At 49.4% G+C, this 16,102-nt stretch overlaps 2 protein-coding genes across 2 annotated transcripts; one reads left to right on the forward strand and one right to left on the reverse strand.

Annotated features, from left to right (window-relative positions):
• Positions 1-691: 691 nt before the first annotated feature.
• Positions 692-12,597, reverse strand: LOC149335298 (uncharacterized). The gene is made up of 4 exons (XM_089551970.1): positions 10,687-12,597; positions 8,714-9,079; positions 6,955-7,320; positions 692-5,093 (listed from the first exon to the last, which is right to left on the reverse strand). The coding sequence occupies exons 1-4, from the start codon at positions 10,740-10,742 to the stop codon at positions 2,291-2,293; spliced, it is 3,591 nt and encodes a 1,196-aa protein (XP_089408096.1). The 5' UTR covers positions 10,743-12,597; the 3' UTR covers positions 692-2,290.
• On the forward strand, positions 11,389-14,740 carry LOC149335299 (uncharacterized). The gene is made up of 2 exons (XM_089551971.1): positions 11,389-13,079; positions 13,434-14,740. Exons 1-2 carry the CDS (start codon positions 11,818-11,820, stop codon positions 14,374-14,376), a joined length of 2,205 nt encoding a protein of 734 aa, XP_089408097.1. The 5' UTR covers positions 11,389-11,817; the 3' UTR covers positions 14,377-14,740.
• Positions 14,741-16,102: the final 1,362 nt, after the last annotated feature.

The raw sequence follows: 16,102 nt of genomic DNA on the forward strand, positions 1-16,102 counted from the left end.
GAAATATTCAGTGCAATGCAGCTCTGGCTACACTGAGAATTAAATGGAGCAGACTGCTTTGATACTCACCTGAAACTTTGCACTGATGGAAAGTGTGCAACACTGCAAATCTGCCTTGCATGAAGGCTCGGGATTCTCCAGACTCCCCAGTCTTTCCAGCAAAAACTTGATCCAGAACCATGGCACACCAGGTGAGTGCTCTAGACAAGTCCGGCAGCCTCAGTATGAGACTACAACAGCCAGTCTCTTGCACTTTCCAACCGTGACTAGAGAAAAGCAAAAGCATGCACCGCCAAATATCATAGACAAAGCTTGCGCACAAGTGTGACTGTATCAAAATACAGAAGCAGAACCATGCCTTGAACACAGCAACTGATCTCAAAACATTGCTTTCAATTCAATTGCAACACAATAGCTTCATACTCTACACAGGACTAGCACTATCTAGATATGAAAGGTCTCATCGCACAGCGTGCGAACGTAAAACATTTGCAGGTAACATTTTGGCAAACTGAATAATAAGCCTTTGCGGCCATAAAGAGAAACTTGATTCTTGAATTGTAAAAGTTGGGTGTGCGGATGCTAAATCAGATCAAGTTCTTGCTTAGAGCGAGCACGAGTGAGAAAAGTGAACTGTACACCGAGTAGAGTCTGCAAAGGCAACACATTTATGTCTGAGAAATGCAAGCACTTTGTATATTGCTAAGAGCTTTATTATATTGCTTAGCGTCAGTACAGGAGTGCTCGGTAACAATACAATCGTTCAGCACCGCTCTGAACTACTGCGCACCAACAGCCACTGGCATTGCAATGTCAGCACAAGCTTTGCGGGCGATCAAATACACACACCAAGACCAGCTGGCGTGCACGCTGTTTGCGCCAGGTCATACCTGATCATTATATAGAGTCTACAGCACATTGTGAAGAGTTCTGTATAACCCCCTAGCGGACTTGGACAAGCTCATCATAAGCAGACTCATGAGTACAGCGTGTGTGCTTTCTGGCACTTTTGCCTAGTTTAAGGCGAGTAGGGCTTTTTCAAAGCATTTTTTGGTTTGCCAAGAGATGGCAGCACATCAACTAAACGCCCACTCTGGTGCCAGTTTCAAAAAAAAAAAAAAAAAAAAAACATCCGCTGGGGGTTAACTGCTCAGCATCAATGTGCTTAGTCACGATATATTCGTTCAGCACAGCTGAACTACCATGACCTAACTGCTGCCACTGGTATCAAACTGTTGGCATTAACTTTAGGGGTTCTCGGATACACGCACCCAAACCAGTTAGCAAGAACCCAACAAGCTGATGCTGGCAAAAAAATCGCAATGCTTCAAGCAACAAAGCAACAGGAAAAAGAGTCAAAGTTGCAATCGGCCAAGTTCATTAAAAAAAGAAAGCTTGGACTTCCCTTTGAAGCTAGGTGTCCAACGTGCATCAAGTAATCTATGCAGATATTTGGCTCTTATACCAAAATCAGATAAGGGTAAATGATGATTCGCTTAATACAGAACCATGCCTTATCCGCAAGTATCAATGCCAATAGAGCAAGTTAAAACAATAGCTTGACAAGCTACACACACACATAGCGTGCAATACTCTATCACAGTACGATCGTAACATTTGTACATTACACAGATTCAGAATGTTATACGAGCAGTGCCACCATACAGCATGTGGCAGACAAAACACGTAGCAGGCACAACACCAGCAGAAAAGAGTCGTGTGCTAAGAAAAGGCTCCCGCAGCAACGTAGCAAAGAATCTAAAAGCATAAACTAAGTCGTAGGAACTGCATACGGTACTGCTACAGGCTATGCCTTGGCAGTAGCCTATGTAATTTGTGAGGAACAAAAAGCGTTTCAGCTAGCTCACTCAAACCACACCAGATGGATCCCCCCCTCTAGTAAAGGGACAGGCCTGTCAATCTGACAAGTCGCCGCCACACAAAAATTACTCGTGTGCCATGCATGACTAGCATTAATGTTGACTGCTGAATCAAAATTGCGATCAGATCACTCACAAACGGCATAAAAAGCTGATACTTGCTTTACCATCACAGTTTGCCTCAACGCCTCGCCACCTCACTAACTGGCTCATGTGAACGAGAAAAAAAAAAAAGCTTGAGCACAGCTTCTCCATAGCAGTTGAATAAATACACCAAATTTAAAAAATGGTATGATTATACCTGGCTCGACTCGCGTGCTGTTCTCAGGAAAAAAATAATGGTACAAGTAGCACTGAAGAAGTAAAATGCTACTGCACTGTACAAGTCATGGGCAAGACGTCAAATGCTCTCACATCACAATGTCCGTAACCTTCAGATGCGAAAAGATGTTCAGCCAGCAAAAGACGTTGAGGCAGTCGATCTGGAGTGCGCCCTTCGGGTGTGGCCGGCACACCACAGGACCCCTGCACACACCTGTGATGGCAAACAAGTTCTCCGTGATGTGGCGACGAGCGTTGTGCATGGCTTCAGCCACGGCATGCGGTCCAGCAACCCTGGCCAAGTGCTTTCGGAAGGCGTCCGTCCGGCACAATTCCTCGTACGCCGCGGCCGGTCGCCTCTGGATGCCGAACTTCCCTGGGTCCATCGCAAATTCCACGGCCCTGTTAAGATACGAGACATTGCGCCGGAGGATCTCGTTGATCTCAAAAATGGTGTCCTTAAAGCCAGGCCTCTCCCATACTTTGAAGGAGGTCAGGACGTGGTTGCCTTGCAGTTCGCGAGCAATAACCTGCAGTTCCGAGAGCTTAGTGCTCAAGTAGCCAAAGTGGTGGAGTGTCGTGTTGTACTTGATTACATCGAGCAATGCGTCGATGCAAGGGGTCTCATTGGAAGTGAACTCAAAATCCAGGTGTGCCACCGACTGGTTTTTCTTCATGGCCCTCATGACTGTTGTCAGCGCCACGCTGTCTGCATTGCAAGCGAGCATTTTCACATGCCTCAAAGTCTTCGTCGTGGTCAGGACTTTGGCAAACCTTCTTGCGGCGGACCCATCCATGTTGGCTTGGGACTCTATGCAGAGAACTTCAAGGCATGGAACGACCGAAAGCGCAACGAACAGGTCTTTTAAGCAAGTGGCATCAAGATCGACACTCGAGTCCAAGTGCACCGACGTGATTCGGTTGGCATTTACGCGGAGGGCCGCCGAGAGTTGGAAGACTCCTCGCATGTCGTAGCAGAGACGTACTCGGTCGTAGGCAACTGCACGGTTTAGAGCTTCTGTGACGTCTTTGTAGTCCTCTTCGTCGTCTGGATCCACGCACCCCAGTGTCAACTCTTTCAGGGCACTGTTGCTCGTGAGTGCATCAACGAGTGCAACGACTCCTTGGGAGTTGATCTGGTTGGCCTCAAGGTTGAGCTTCTCCAGGTGCCTGTTGAACTTAAGCGCTCGTGCAAGCCAGATCGCTGCAGTATCGTCTATCAGGTTTTCCCTCAAGTTGACTTCAGCAAGTCCGCTGTTAAATTCGAGGAGGATGGCAAAAGACTTTGTTTCCGGTTGGCCAACGTTGCACGCTGTCACAGTCAGGCACTTCAAGGTGCTGTTGTCCTGCAGAACTTCGGCAAGTCTATCAATGCCGTGTCGAGTAACAGAGCAATTGTGAATTTCCAGCTTGTTGAGGCTTTTATTCATCTTCAGGCCCTCTGCAACAACTATCAGTTGCTGCTCGTCGAAGCAGGGCACGTCGCGCAACGACAGCTGTTGCAACTTGGAAGACCTGGCCAGAAATTCACCAAGGAAGCGCGCTCCATCAGATCCGAGAGCATTGTCATCCAGTCGGATGACCTCGAGGTTGGCATTCCGGCACAGGCCCTGCATGAGTTCCCTTCCAGCCTCGGGCGACATGTCATTCTCCAGGAACTGCACTTTTCGGATGCACTTTGACCTGGCCACCATGTCACCAATGCGGCCAGCCGCAGAGGGCTTCAGGGACAGCTTGGAAATGCAAATAGATTCGAGTGCAGGCATCTTGCACAGAGAGTAGACCAATGTGCGCTCCATTTCTGGCGAGAAGTCCCAGCAGGCTATGGCCAAGTGGCGAAGTCCCCTGTTGCAAGCCAGAGCATCGCACAGCACCTGTGGGTAACCGGAGGCCACTGCAGTCTTGTCCAGGTCCAGAGTCTTTATACACCTGTGCCTTTTGAGCAGGAGGTGGAAGAGTATGCAGGCATCAAACACCCAGTTGATGTTTGAATAGATCACCACCGATTCGCTGAGGGAGCAAATGCAAAGCTTGTGTGGCTCCTCCTCTTTTAGTTCCATGTCAACTCTCATCAGTATGCGGTTGAAGGTCCTCAAGTTGTCAAGAATCCAGCAGCGCTCCGTGTCCATCATCGAGCACTGCCGCTCCATGCTCAGGCCATCCTTCTGGAACTCCACCTGGATTTCTTGCAGGCGCTTCACAATCTCTTCCACTGGAGGCAAACTAGGGCAGTTTTCGTGGAGGTGCAGTGCATAGAGCTGGCCAGTGCCAGCAGCAACAGTCGCCCTTCCAGCCGTTCCACGTGCAGGTTCCACAGCACTACCAGGCATGCAGTTCTTGTTCCTTGATGGATGTGCGAATGGTTTGGCATCCAAGGCACCACCATGCTTGCAGCTTCCACCTACCAGTCCTTGAGATGGGACATTGAAGTCTTTTTCCCCGAATGGCCTGGACTGTGCATCACACTCAGACATAGACACGTGTCTTGCCGCTGATCTTCCATGTTTGGGCAAGTCAGACCTGTGAGTGGCAAATGAGCTGCCTGGTTGTCCTGCGTTTGACTTGGTCCTTGATTCCTGCCCACTGCGGGCTGAGTTGTGATGGCTGCTTGGCCAGCTGTGCTGACGATCGGTTCTGCCATACGACACATCCCTTGATGTCTCTGCGTCCTGGTCCAGATGCTTGCGATCAGCCCTTGCAGGCACAACACTGACACGGCTTGCATCTGCTCGTGCAAGATCCACGCACTTGTTTTTGAACTGCTGAGCAGAGACACCGACAGCAGCTGGTGGTGGTGAACGCACATTCCTGGCAGTGCAGGTGGCAACTGGCACTACAATGGGGTCCGACACTTTGTTGCAACAGGTCATCTTGGATGGCTGACTTCCAGCACTGAAAAGAGAACAGCCAATGGCAATAATGAGCCTTGTTGCTTAGCCAAATGCTTCAGAGGCATTGCATACTGCAGCTGTTGCACTGCCCCCAGTGTGTGGTTACATTAGGAAGCAACCGCAGCCACTGACAGTTTCCTCTGTGAATAAAGCTTGCATACTTGTTTGCAGCACACAAGCAAACCACAGCAATGCAGGCACAGAGCGGACTCAGCAGCAACACAAGTAAGACAAAAGTAGAGGCACTGCTCTGCCAATGAAACACACACACACAAAAAGATGTGACAAGAAGTGAAGTCATGCAGAATGCAAATGCATGCAGTGCGATGCACCTAACAAATGCACCAAGCAGGCATCTCATATCACTTGCTCACGGCACATCTAGTAGAACGTATTTGCAGTGGCCACAACTGTGAGAGGCAACTGGGTGTGCTTTGAAGATAGAGAAGCCTAAGGCTATATAAACATGAAGACACTGGGAGAACAACATGACAAGCATGTCAGAGTACAGGAGGCACTGCCACAGCAAGACAGGACTTGCTAACAAGACCAGAGTAAAACATGCCACACAAAGGTGACGACACAGGAAAATATAGTCTTGTGCACCCATTCACCTTTTAGTGACAGCCATTTTAAGAAGCCCCCCCATGAGCCAAGCTTCACCGTCAGCCAGTGTTAAGGCAGAAGCCTACGGCGCCAATAGCTAATTTCCCCCTACCGTGTCCGTCTGGAGGGGTTAGGAACGGCGACAGTGCGTCGCGCGCCTCGGACGCTGTGCATGCAAGCCGCGGGAAATGGGGAGTAAGCGAACAGCCCTGTCTGGGCCACAGGGGGCCGACGACCTTGTCCCATTGAAAAGAGATCAGCTGTCAAGTGGGGGTGGGGGACAAACCCCCAAAGCAGTGGACTTACTGGCGCCTCTAGAGTCGGGCTCTGGCGAGCACTGGGCTGCACCTACTTGTACCTACAGTGCCATTGCAGCGGGATTGGTTGAAATTGGGCGAGAGCGGATTTAATAAAGCTCCGCCCAATTATTGAAGGGTTAAAACCCGCTGCGAACAAAGAGCAAGAACGAGCGCGCCGAGTCTCAGTCTCGGCCGCTTTTATACAGCCCTTTTTTCAACAGCCTTTCTTGACAGCCTTTCTTTAGCCCGCCTTTTTCAAGTTTTTGTATTCGGTCCCGTCTTCAATAAATCAGTTTAGTCTCAAGAAGTTTGGAATTGCTGCCCCAACCGGCAACGTGTCACCGGACGAGCGGACGAAGTACCGCTGACCAACGTACGATCAAACCGAACAGGCCATTCCGATCTTCATTCTTTAACTGCCAGCGACAGGAGCCTAGCACAGTTGCCATGACACTAGAGCCATTGTGTGGCTTAAGAGGGAACTAGAGAGAAGCAGGTGGTGGACGAGCATTATGCACACTTAGAGCTAAGAGGAGCATGTAGTTGCATCGCACACAGCTTGATGTCACAGCCACGCAATAAAAATCCGGCTTGGAGTACGTACTAGCTATACTTCTACAAGTGATATGGCTGAAGGAGAAGCCCTTGCCCACCACCATGCTCAACAGCGTGAATGTTGTCGTTGCCACAGAGAACACCCAGCTGCATTTGCTGCTGTGCCTGCTGCTGAGTGGGAAGCCGATCGGTGCCACAGCCAGACTGGGCATAGGTGTCGGATGAACACTGACTACAGTAGCACAGCACAGTGTACAGTAAAGTGGCTATTTCCAGAAATTTATGCCCTACGCAGTGAAGCTTAGCACTGCCTGGTTTCCTTTCTGATCCTGCTTTCGACTGGTTTTATTGCACGCTGTACTACCAACTATGCCAACTTTACCCAGTAGAGTTTCATCATACCTGTAGCTGTTGGACGAGCTGCGTGGATGCCCTGCGCTTGGCTTTGGTCGTGATGCCTGTCCACTAGTGCCACGGTTGTGGCGGCTGCTTGGCCAGCTGTGTTGATGGTCGCCTGCACCGTACAACACATCCCTCGATGGGTCTGTAGCCTGGCCCGGAAGCCTGTTATCAGCCACTGCTTGCATGGCACCAACACAGCTCACATTTGCACGTGCAGCACCCATGCACTTGTCTTTGGGCTGGTGAGCAGGCACATGGGCAACAGCGGCGGGCGATGACCACGTATTCCTGGCACTGCCGCCAACAACCGGCAGAGCACTGGTGTCCAACACTTGGCCGCTGTTAGCGAGTTGCTGGCTACTGGCGCTGAGAAAGAGAGGCGGAGGGCAAGTAATGAGCTTAGCGGCAAAACACAATGCTTGAGAGATGCTACAGGCTGTGGCATTCACACTGCACTACTTGCAAAAATATAAGCCTACAGTTACGCACCGTCTTTTCCCAATCGAGTCATAAAAATGATACGATAAAAATACTACTTTTATCCCAACCTAACTCTCATGGCCGGGTATGATGACTGGCGTAAGCAGACACTACTTCAAAAACTGTTGTCGACTCTGGTTTCGTTTTCGCTTAGCCTGGTTGATCGTGTTCTGACCGAATGGATGGATGGATGAATGATAATGGCTTTACCCTTTGTATCGGGCGGTAGCTTTCGCCACCTAGCCTATACTTCCCCCATTGTTGATTTATTTTCTTTTCCCTTTCTTTCCCTTTTGCTCTTACAATGTCTAATCTGTCTATCCCTTTCCCCTCAAAATTCACCCCTCCCTTGATTTCCGCCACCAATCCTCCAACCTCCCCTTCGCCAATGTCACGCTTTTCCCATCCACTCGCCCGTCCTCCCCCAGTAAATCCCAGCGCTATCTCTATGGCCGTTGCTGCCCCCTCTGGGAGGGCTGGGCGGAGTTCTGCGCACCTCAGAACCAAGTGCTCTATGGTCTCCGTTTCCGTTTTACAAGCAGAGCACGAAATATCCACTTCTTCAAATTTGGACCTATACATTTTTGTTCTCAGAGTCCCTGTCCTAGCCTCAAAAAGCAGTGAACTGCCCCGCGAATTATCGAATAATCGCTCTTTTTTGATGTCCTGTTTTCGTGTCCTATATATGCCTAGCGCCGATTTTTCCTGCATTCTTTCTTTCCGTCTCCTTCACCTCCGCTTTCAGCGACAGGAGCCTAGCACAGTTGCCATGACACTAGAGCCATTGTGTGGCTTAAGAGGGAACTAAAGAGAAGCAGGTGGTGGACGAGCATTATGCGCACTTAGAGCTAAGAGGAGCATGTAGTTGCATCGCACACAGCTTGATGTCACAGCCACGCAATAAAAATCCGGCTTGGAGTACGTACTAGCTATACTTCTACAAGTGATATGGCTGAAGGAGAAGCCCTTGCCCACCACCATGCTCAACAGCGTGAATGTTGTCGTTGCCACAGAGAACACCCAGCTGCATTTGCTGCTGTGCCTGCTGCTGAGTGGGAAGCCAATCGGTGCCACAGCCAGACTGGGCATAGGTGTCGGATGAACACTGACTACAGTAGCACAGCACAGTGTACAGTAAAGTGGCTATTTCCAGAAATTTATGCCCTACGCAGTGAAGCTTAGCACTGCCTGGTTTCCTTTCTGATCTTGCTTTCGACTGGTTTTATTGCACGCTGTACTACCAACTATGCCAACTTTACCCAGTAGAGTTTCATCATACCTGTAGCTGTTGGACGAGCTGCGTGGATGCCCTGCGCTTGGCTTTGGTCGTGATGCCTGTCCACTAGTGCCACGGTTGTGGCGGCTGCTTGGCCAGCTGTGTTGATGGTCGCCTGCACCGTACAACACATCCCTCGATGGGTCTGTAGCCTGGCCCGGAAGCCTGTTATCAGCCACTGCTTGCATGGCACCAACACAGCTCACATTTGCACGTGCAGCACCCATGCACTTGTCTTTGGGCTGGTGAGCAGGCACATGGGCAACAGCGGCGGGCGATGACCACGTATTCCTGGCACTGCCGCCAACAACCGGCAGCGCACTGGTGTCCAACACTTGGCCGCTGTTAGCGAGTTGCTGGCTACTGGCGCTGAGAAAGAGAGGCGGAGGGCAAGTAATGAGCTTAGCGGCAAAACACAATGCTTGAGAGATGCTACAGGCTGTGGCATTCACACTGCACTACTTGCAAAAATATAAGCCTACAGTTACGCACCGTCTTTTCCCAATCGAGTCATAAAAATGATACGATAAAAATACTACTTTTATCCCAACCTAACTCTCATGGCCGGGTATGATGACTGGCGTAAGCAGACGCTACTTCAAAAACTGTTGTCGACTCTGGTTTCGTTTTCGCTTAGCCTGGTTGATCGTGTTCTGACCGGATGGATGGATGGATGGATGATAATGGCTTTACCCTTTGTATCGGGCGGTAGCTTTTGCCACCTAGCCTATACTTCCCCCATTGTTGATTTATTTTTCTTTTCCCTTTCTTTCCCTTTTGCTCTTACAATGTCTAATCTGTCTATCCCTTTCCCCTCAAAATTCACCCCTCCCTTGATTTCCGCCACCAATCCTCCAACCTCCCCTTCGCCAATGTCACGCTTTTCCCATCCACTCGCCCGTCCTCCCCAGTAAATCCCAGCGCTATCTCTATGGCCGTTGCTGCCCCCTCTGGGAGGGCTGGGCGGAGTTCTGCGCACCTCAGAACCAAGTGCTCTATGGTCTCCGTTTCCGTTTTACAAGCAGAGCACGAAATATCCACTTCTTCAAATTTGGACCTATACGTTTTTGTTCTCAGAGTCCCTGTCCTAGCCTCAAAAAGCAGTGAACTGCCCCGCGAATTATCGAATAATCGCTCTTTTTTGATGTCCTGTTTTCGTGTCCTATATATGCCTAGCGCCGATTTTTCCTGCATTCTTTCTTTCCGTACCCTTGCCAGGCGTTGCGTTACATACGCAAGCTATAGGCAGTAGGCGCACTGCAGATACTTTCAAATCAAGCGCCCAATGCGAATACCAGAGGATATTTTGGTGATTTTGGAAAATATTTTCCGAACTCGTAGAAAATTTCTGCACCTGTTCTCACGGAATACTTGATTCAAATCTCAATTTCGGCGCACAAGGCCAACGCCGCGTCAGCAAACCGTGCTTTTCAAAATCTAACCAATACGTGTCGGCCGGTACACCATTCAGTGCACAAAAACGGCATATAGGCTGCGAGGGAAAGAGGCAGGTATTCTGCGAAAGGGCCGCGATGCGCCGGAAAAATCGTCCGCAGCACAACAACAGGTCGAGGTGCTGGCTAGCAATCGCATGTTCACTGTCTGGAAACGCGACTAACACGCGACACCAAGGCGGCCAAACAAGAAAAACAGATCATTTTTCCAAGTTGCCAAATACGCGAAAATATGACAAGCATCAACTCGTGCATCAACTTTAGCTTGGAAGGTGATGTTAGCACCCGTTTCACACGTTTTGCTAAACGAACAGCCATATTTGTTCGCAAGCTTCCGGAAATGTTTTTTCTTCTCAGTCATTGTTCGGTCGCGATGCCTGACAATAAACCTAAAACATGCATACGTGAGAATATAGAGGCGATTTCAAGTGGCGCAGCCCGCCTCATCGGTGTTTGAGCCACCACTAGAACTAGGTGCCTTTAGTAACGCTGCAGAGCACAATAAGGGAAAGAATGCTTTACCTGGGACGCCCCCGTCCACGACCACGGCCCCGAGGGGCCGACGGGGCGATCGACATCAGGGAAAGGAAACCCGCACTTCTAGGCTCCACAGGCAGCCGCGAACACGACGGGGATCATGTTGCAGACCAGGCGCTAAGGCAGTCAAACGGCGCACCTGAACCGCCTGAACTACTGCACGCCCAGCATGCAAATCTTCGTCAAATCCGCAAAACGCGGAGACACCGACGGTGCATAGAGGCAACACAGGCCTGCAGCGGAAATACCTACACCAACACGGAACAAGGCCGTCAAGGCCAATAAGGCCCATGTACGCCCGTCGGCCCGGCGCAGTTAAAGGGCCGCGTGGCCACGTGACCTTATCAACCTCACCACGTGCTCAGATAAAATAAACAAAATATTTGTCTACCTGAAATATTATTCGATCTTTCTCACTAGTATTCTAATCAGAGCTCTGATTCTAATCGCCTCTTACTTTTTGCAAAATTGATCATATGAAACCCGGTTCAATTTGAAATCATTTCGCGCAGAGACATATCAGTAAAAAACAATCAGTAAAAAAACAATACGCCTTGTCTGCAATTAGTAATTCACCACTTACAGCAAATTAATTTTCTAGTATTTCTTTCAGTCGTTACAAAACTAAATCAGAGGAAAAAAAACATTTCAACGGTCCTTGTTTTTTTGAAAGTAAACAAATGACGTCATGCGGCGGCTGCTCCGAGGTGGGCGGTGGACTTGCGGTGGAGCATTTTGGCAGCGTTCGGTTGTCGCATGGCACAGTCGTTGGTTTCACGAAGTGGTGGAGTGGATGGCGTTACCAGTAGTACCTTGACTTCAGCTGCTTACTGTACTGTACTACGCATACTGTGTATGGCGACTGACTGCTGCAGTGTCGTGCCGATTTAGCATGCCATTCCGACTGCCGCAGAAGTATAGTTTTGTTTTGACTGGATTCTTGTCTACGCTATCACCGTCGACACTTGTTCCGTGCGAGATTCGGATTATTTGCTCTTATCACTCATTTCCTCGTTTGCGCAAGGGCGGAAAGCTTCCCACCGCGCCGAGGTGACCGAGTCCGCTGGCATTGTGTTGTTTTGGACGGTCTGCGAGACCCGCTAAAGAGGAGCTCCAATGGACGTCGAAAACGAAATAGAGGAAATTGTGGAACAACTCTCTGCGGTTGATACTGGCAGCGGTGGCGATGCGCCCTCCGAAGGTGCCAACATTTACACAGGCAAGCGCATCATTCACATACGCGAGGTCTTCGCGTCCAGTGGCATCGACTTCGAAGCGGCTTGCACTGATGAAGATGGTCACAGCTGTTGGTTGCCTTCGAACCTCACTCCGTGGAACAAATTTCTCTTCCCTGTGTTCCTCGAACTTGTTGAGACAGAGCTGGGAACGCTCTGTCTTCGCTCTGTCTCCGTCGCACCCCGGAGGTTCTCTCACATGGAGGACTTGTACGACGGCGCGTGCGTTTTCGCCTGGCTGCCCAGGCATCACAGATGCGTACAGGCGATATGCCTCTGCGAGACTTTTCTGTTCGGGAGGCCGGCGTTCACGCTCAGATCGGCTATCGGATCCAGCGTCAACTTGCGTCACCTTACGTTGCAGGGCGGCTACTCGACTCGCTACAGCGCCAACGAGCTCTCCGAAGCCCTACAAAATCTGAACAACCTCGAGAGCTTCGAGTTTATCAAGCTGGACATCACTGATGACTTGCTCCCGGAGGTCATCTCGAATCTCCTGTTGAGGAACTGCCAGAGTCTGGTGAAGGTCGGGTTCAAGCGCAACGCTTTTTCGGAGCAAAACATTTCTAGCCTATTCTCCGCGCTTGCACAGTGCACTGCTCTCGCCGAACTGTCGTTTGTCGACAACAACCTTACCGACTTGCACGTCAAGATTATGGCCACGCTGTTGGGCGAAGGCAAGCTCTTGAAGAAGCTCACGCTTTCCCTCTGCCTGAGAGAGGGTATAGAACTCGCGCCCATTGCGAAAGCGCTGGAACGTAACACGTCGTTGCAGGAGCTCAAGTTGCATCTGTGCGAAGCGAATATGGTGCCACTGTTTCATGCCTTGGCGGCCAACTCAACACTGAGGCACTTGGACCTGGACAGCTCCACGATGTCGGGCACCTACGCGACGGCGCTCGCCAATGCTCTGCGCCGAAACAAGGGCTTGCGGTCACTAGCAATGGAACACTGCAGCGTAAATGACGAGATCGCCAGGAAGCTTGCCCTAGCGATTATTGAAAATGACACGCTGGAGTCGCTAGAGCTGGAAGAGAACACTGTTAGCGCCCTTGCCGTCACGGTCTTCTGTGCTGCCCTGGAGAGGAACCAAACGCTTAAGAGAGTCTCTTTCGGGATGTTCCAGGCCTCGGACGCAGATAGGTGCGTACGTTCTACACGAGCTTGTTTAGTTGTTGGGCGCAGATCTAACTTCTTGTTGGGGAACCAGGGCCACGGAAATTTGCGCGTTTGCGTAATCCGGTTATTGCTGCCTCCTGAGACCACCATGACATTTTGTGCCAGCCATACTGGCTATTCTGGGTTTTAAGGCACCCCATAATAAATGCTTGCCCGCGTTTTGAGTTCGTATGTGTTACACATTATTCACTACATAAATTGACTACCAATGTGGCAATGTTTGTGTAGTTTTTTAGTATCTTTCGATTAAACCTGTTTGTGTTTTGGACATTGTTGCCGAGTGTTCCTGTCGTTACTCTGTTGAATGCTGTGTTACAGAGAAGGCCTGGCTCAGTTGCTGAGCCAGTCCGACTGCTACGGACGCATCGCCATGCCGTGGGCTGATCCTGACCTGCCACACCTGACTGCGGCACTGGTGGTACCTTCTCAGTCTCCCTCGAAGCTCAGCCTCAACGAGATTGCCGACCTGCCTACAGAGCTTGTGTGCAGACTTTTTGACACCCTCGCCAGCAACACTGTAGTCAAGGCCTTGACAGTTGAGGTACGAGGCTACGAGGCTGAAAAGGCAGACGCACTGTTTCGAGCCCTGGAAGCCAACTTGTCCATCAGGAGTCTCGAACTCCAGCTGAGCGTAGAGTCGCTGGAAGGATCTATCATCACTGGCGTAGCCAAGGCCCTGGTCATTAACAAAACTATATCTGAACTGATCATCTACACAAGTGATGTCTCCCTCCAAGCCTCCAAGAAACTTGCCTTCATGCTGGCGCAGAACACAACGCTGACGTCTTTCGAGCTGTGCTGCCGCCACCTTGGAACAAAACGCATTGAAACGCTGTCTCGTGGAATGGCTCAGAACAAAGCCATCATATCCTTAGACTTGCACAAGGCCCTGGCAAAGAATCGTGCCACATTCCGTCTCCAGGAAGCTCTGAGGCGGAACATTGCATACCTTAACATGGCGGTGCAGTTTGTGATGCAGAACAATTTGACAAAGCCGTGCGCTGAGGCATTTGAGACATTGCGCAGGACTTCATCCCTGGTTTTGCAGGTTATCAAGGTCTCTGGAGTGTCTGAGCAGGAAGCCGAAAGGGCCCTGGACGCTGCGGACTATTACATACGCACCCACTACCTCTTTGTGACCGGTATCATCAAGCATTCCTTGAGCTGCTATCCAGGCGAAGGGAAGCAAGCAGATGCACTCAATGATTACTGTTGGCAGGCAATTGCAGCGTTCCTCAAGGTGTCCGATGTACTTGATTAGCGGCCCTGTCGTGGTGGCAATGCTGCTGCACTTTCAAACACTTAATGATACCGGTCTTTGCTCGTTTATTTGTTCATTCTGTTCTTGTGGGGATATGTCCAGTTTTACGTGTATCCAAGCCGTGTTCATTTATGGGCATTTCTAGGCTGCCAACTAGTTTACAAAGACTACTAGCTATAATGCACAATTGTTGTACGTTCAGTTCCTGTATAGCACCAAGTGTGCCTATAAAGTTTGTATATTTTTATGGGAATTTTATGCTGCCGACTAGTTTGCAAAGCCATTTAGCTGTAATGCACAATTGTTGTATGTTCAATTCCTGTATAGCACCAAGTCTGCCTATAAAGTTTGTATATTTTTGTGATCTTGTTCCTGTATGTGCACTCTACACGGTCAAGTGTCCTGCAGTACAAGCAGTGGCCTAGAAGACTCTTCAGCTAGACACTGCATGCAATATTTCACCTCATGCAGTAAAGTTGGCACGTAGTTATGACAGGTATCGAAACTTCAGTAAATCCTCATGCTTGGGGACCATTCGCTATCGCACAAAAAATTGGGCTACAGAGAGCAATGGCACATGACTTTATGAATGCAAACACTGCTTGTGACTGATAGCAGGGCACTGAGGGATTTTTATCCATACCAGTTATGCTGTTTGGCTCTTGTAACTGCTGGAAGGTTGTGCAGAGAGCTCCTAAAATGACCACCACACTTCTGATTTAGTGCGATAAGTAGCTCTGACAGGTATCTAAGCTTGCAGTAAATCCTCATGCCTGGGGACCATTTGCCATCACACAAAAAATTTGGCCTCAGAAAGCAATGACACAGGACTTTATGAATGCAAACATTGCTTGTGACTGATTTTTATCCATACCAGTTATGCTGTTTGGCTCTTGAAACTGCTGGAAGGTTGGGAAGAGAGCTCCTAAAATGACCACTGCTCTTCTGATTTAGTGCGATATGTAGCAAAGGTGTCATTAACATAAATTTATTATAGCATGGCCATTTATTATAGCATAGCATTTATTATAGCATGGAGTAGGGCCAATTTTCAGTTCCACCCAGTGACCAATAAGTACTATGGTTGTTAACAGACTGAAAACCTTTGCCTCTGTGCTGCTTGCCACTCTGCAAATGGCATGAGTGTCTTGAGATCTCGTTTGGAACTTTGTACATTTGAGCTCAGCATTGAGAGCTTTGCGTATTACTAAATCAGTGTAATTGGTACACTTAACAAATCAGAGTTCAGCTTTGAAAGTAGTCTTGTATTGCTAGATCAATGTTTTCAGTACAACTGTGCCGTTTGAAACTGATGTTAAGAGCTTGCACAATAAGCAACGTAATTTCTTCAGATTTTAAACGAGAAGTAGGGATGCTTGGGGCATATCTTGCTTACCAAATTCCTTTTTGTGGGGAGGTAACCATAAATTCTGTAATGTACTTGCTTGAAATACTTTCTAGTAGTATACCTTCCATTCGAAGCGACGCTCTTTCTGTACAAGTATATTTTAACTGCGCATCTCTTTTCATCCAGTTTCCTCAGGCGTTCTTCATACAATATTTTGATTGATTGATTGAAACAGCTTTTATTTGCATCAGAAAAGGGGCACCTCCCTACCCACCCCCGGCACGCAGCCCTGGGAAGACGGGGAGTCGTGTGCCCGCAGATTAGAGGCTGGCAGGCAGCCCTTGGCTTGTTGCCGCCTTTTCCGCCAGATGGATGGTG

This window comes from Amblyomma mixtum, chromosome 7 (assembly GCF_055824585.1).
Source record: "Amblyomma mixtum isolate Tamu chromosome 7, ASM5582458v1, whole genome shotgun sequence".
Taxonomy (NCBI): domain Eukaryota; kingdom Metazoa; phylum Arthropoda; class Arachnida; order Ixodida; family Ixodidae; genus Amblyomma; species Amblyomma mixtum.

Bases quoted from the DNA above. Each gene is read 5' to 3' on its own strand.
- LOC149335298 (XM_089551970.1), bottom strand. From the start codon at position 10,742: ATGTCGATCGCCCCGTCGGCCCCTCGGGGCCGTGGTCGTGGACGGGGG. The intron at 9,080-10,686 runs GTAAAGCATTCT...TCTCTTTCTCAG, and splicing joins CGTGGACGGGGGCGTCCCAG to CGCCAGTAGCCAGCAACTCG. The intron at 7,321-8,713 runs GTATGATGAAAC...TCTCTTTCTCAG, and splicing joins AGCTCGTCCAACAGCTACAG to CGCCAGTAGCCAGCAACTCG.
- LOC149335299 (XM_089551971.1), top strand. From the start codon at position 11,818: ATGGACGTCGAAAACGAAATAGAGGAAATTGTGGAACAACTCTCTGCG. The intron at 13,080-13,433 runs GTGCGTACGTTC...GCTGTGTTACAG, and splicing joins CAGGCCTCGGACGCAGATAG to AGAAGGCCTGGCTCAGTTGC.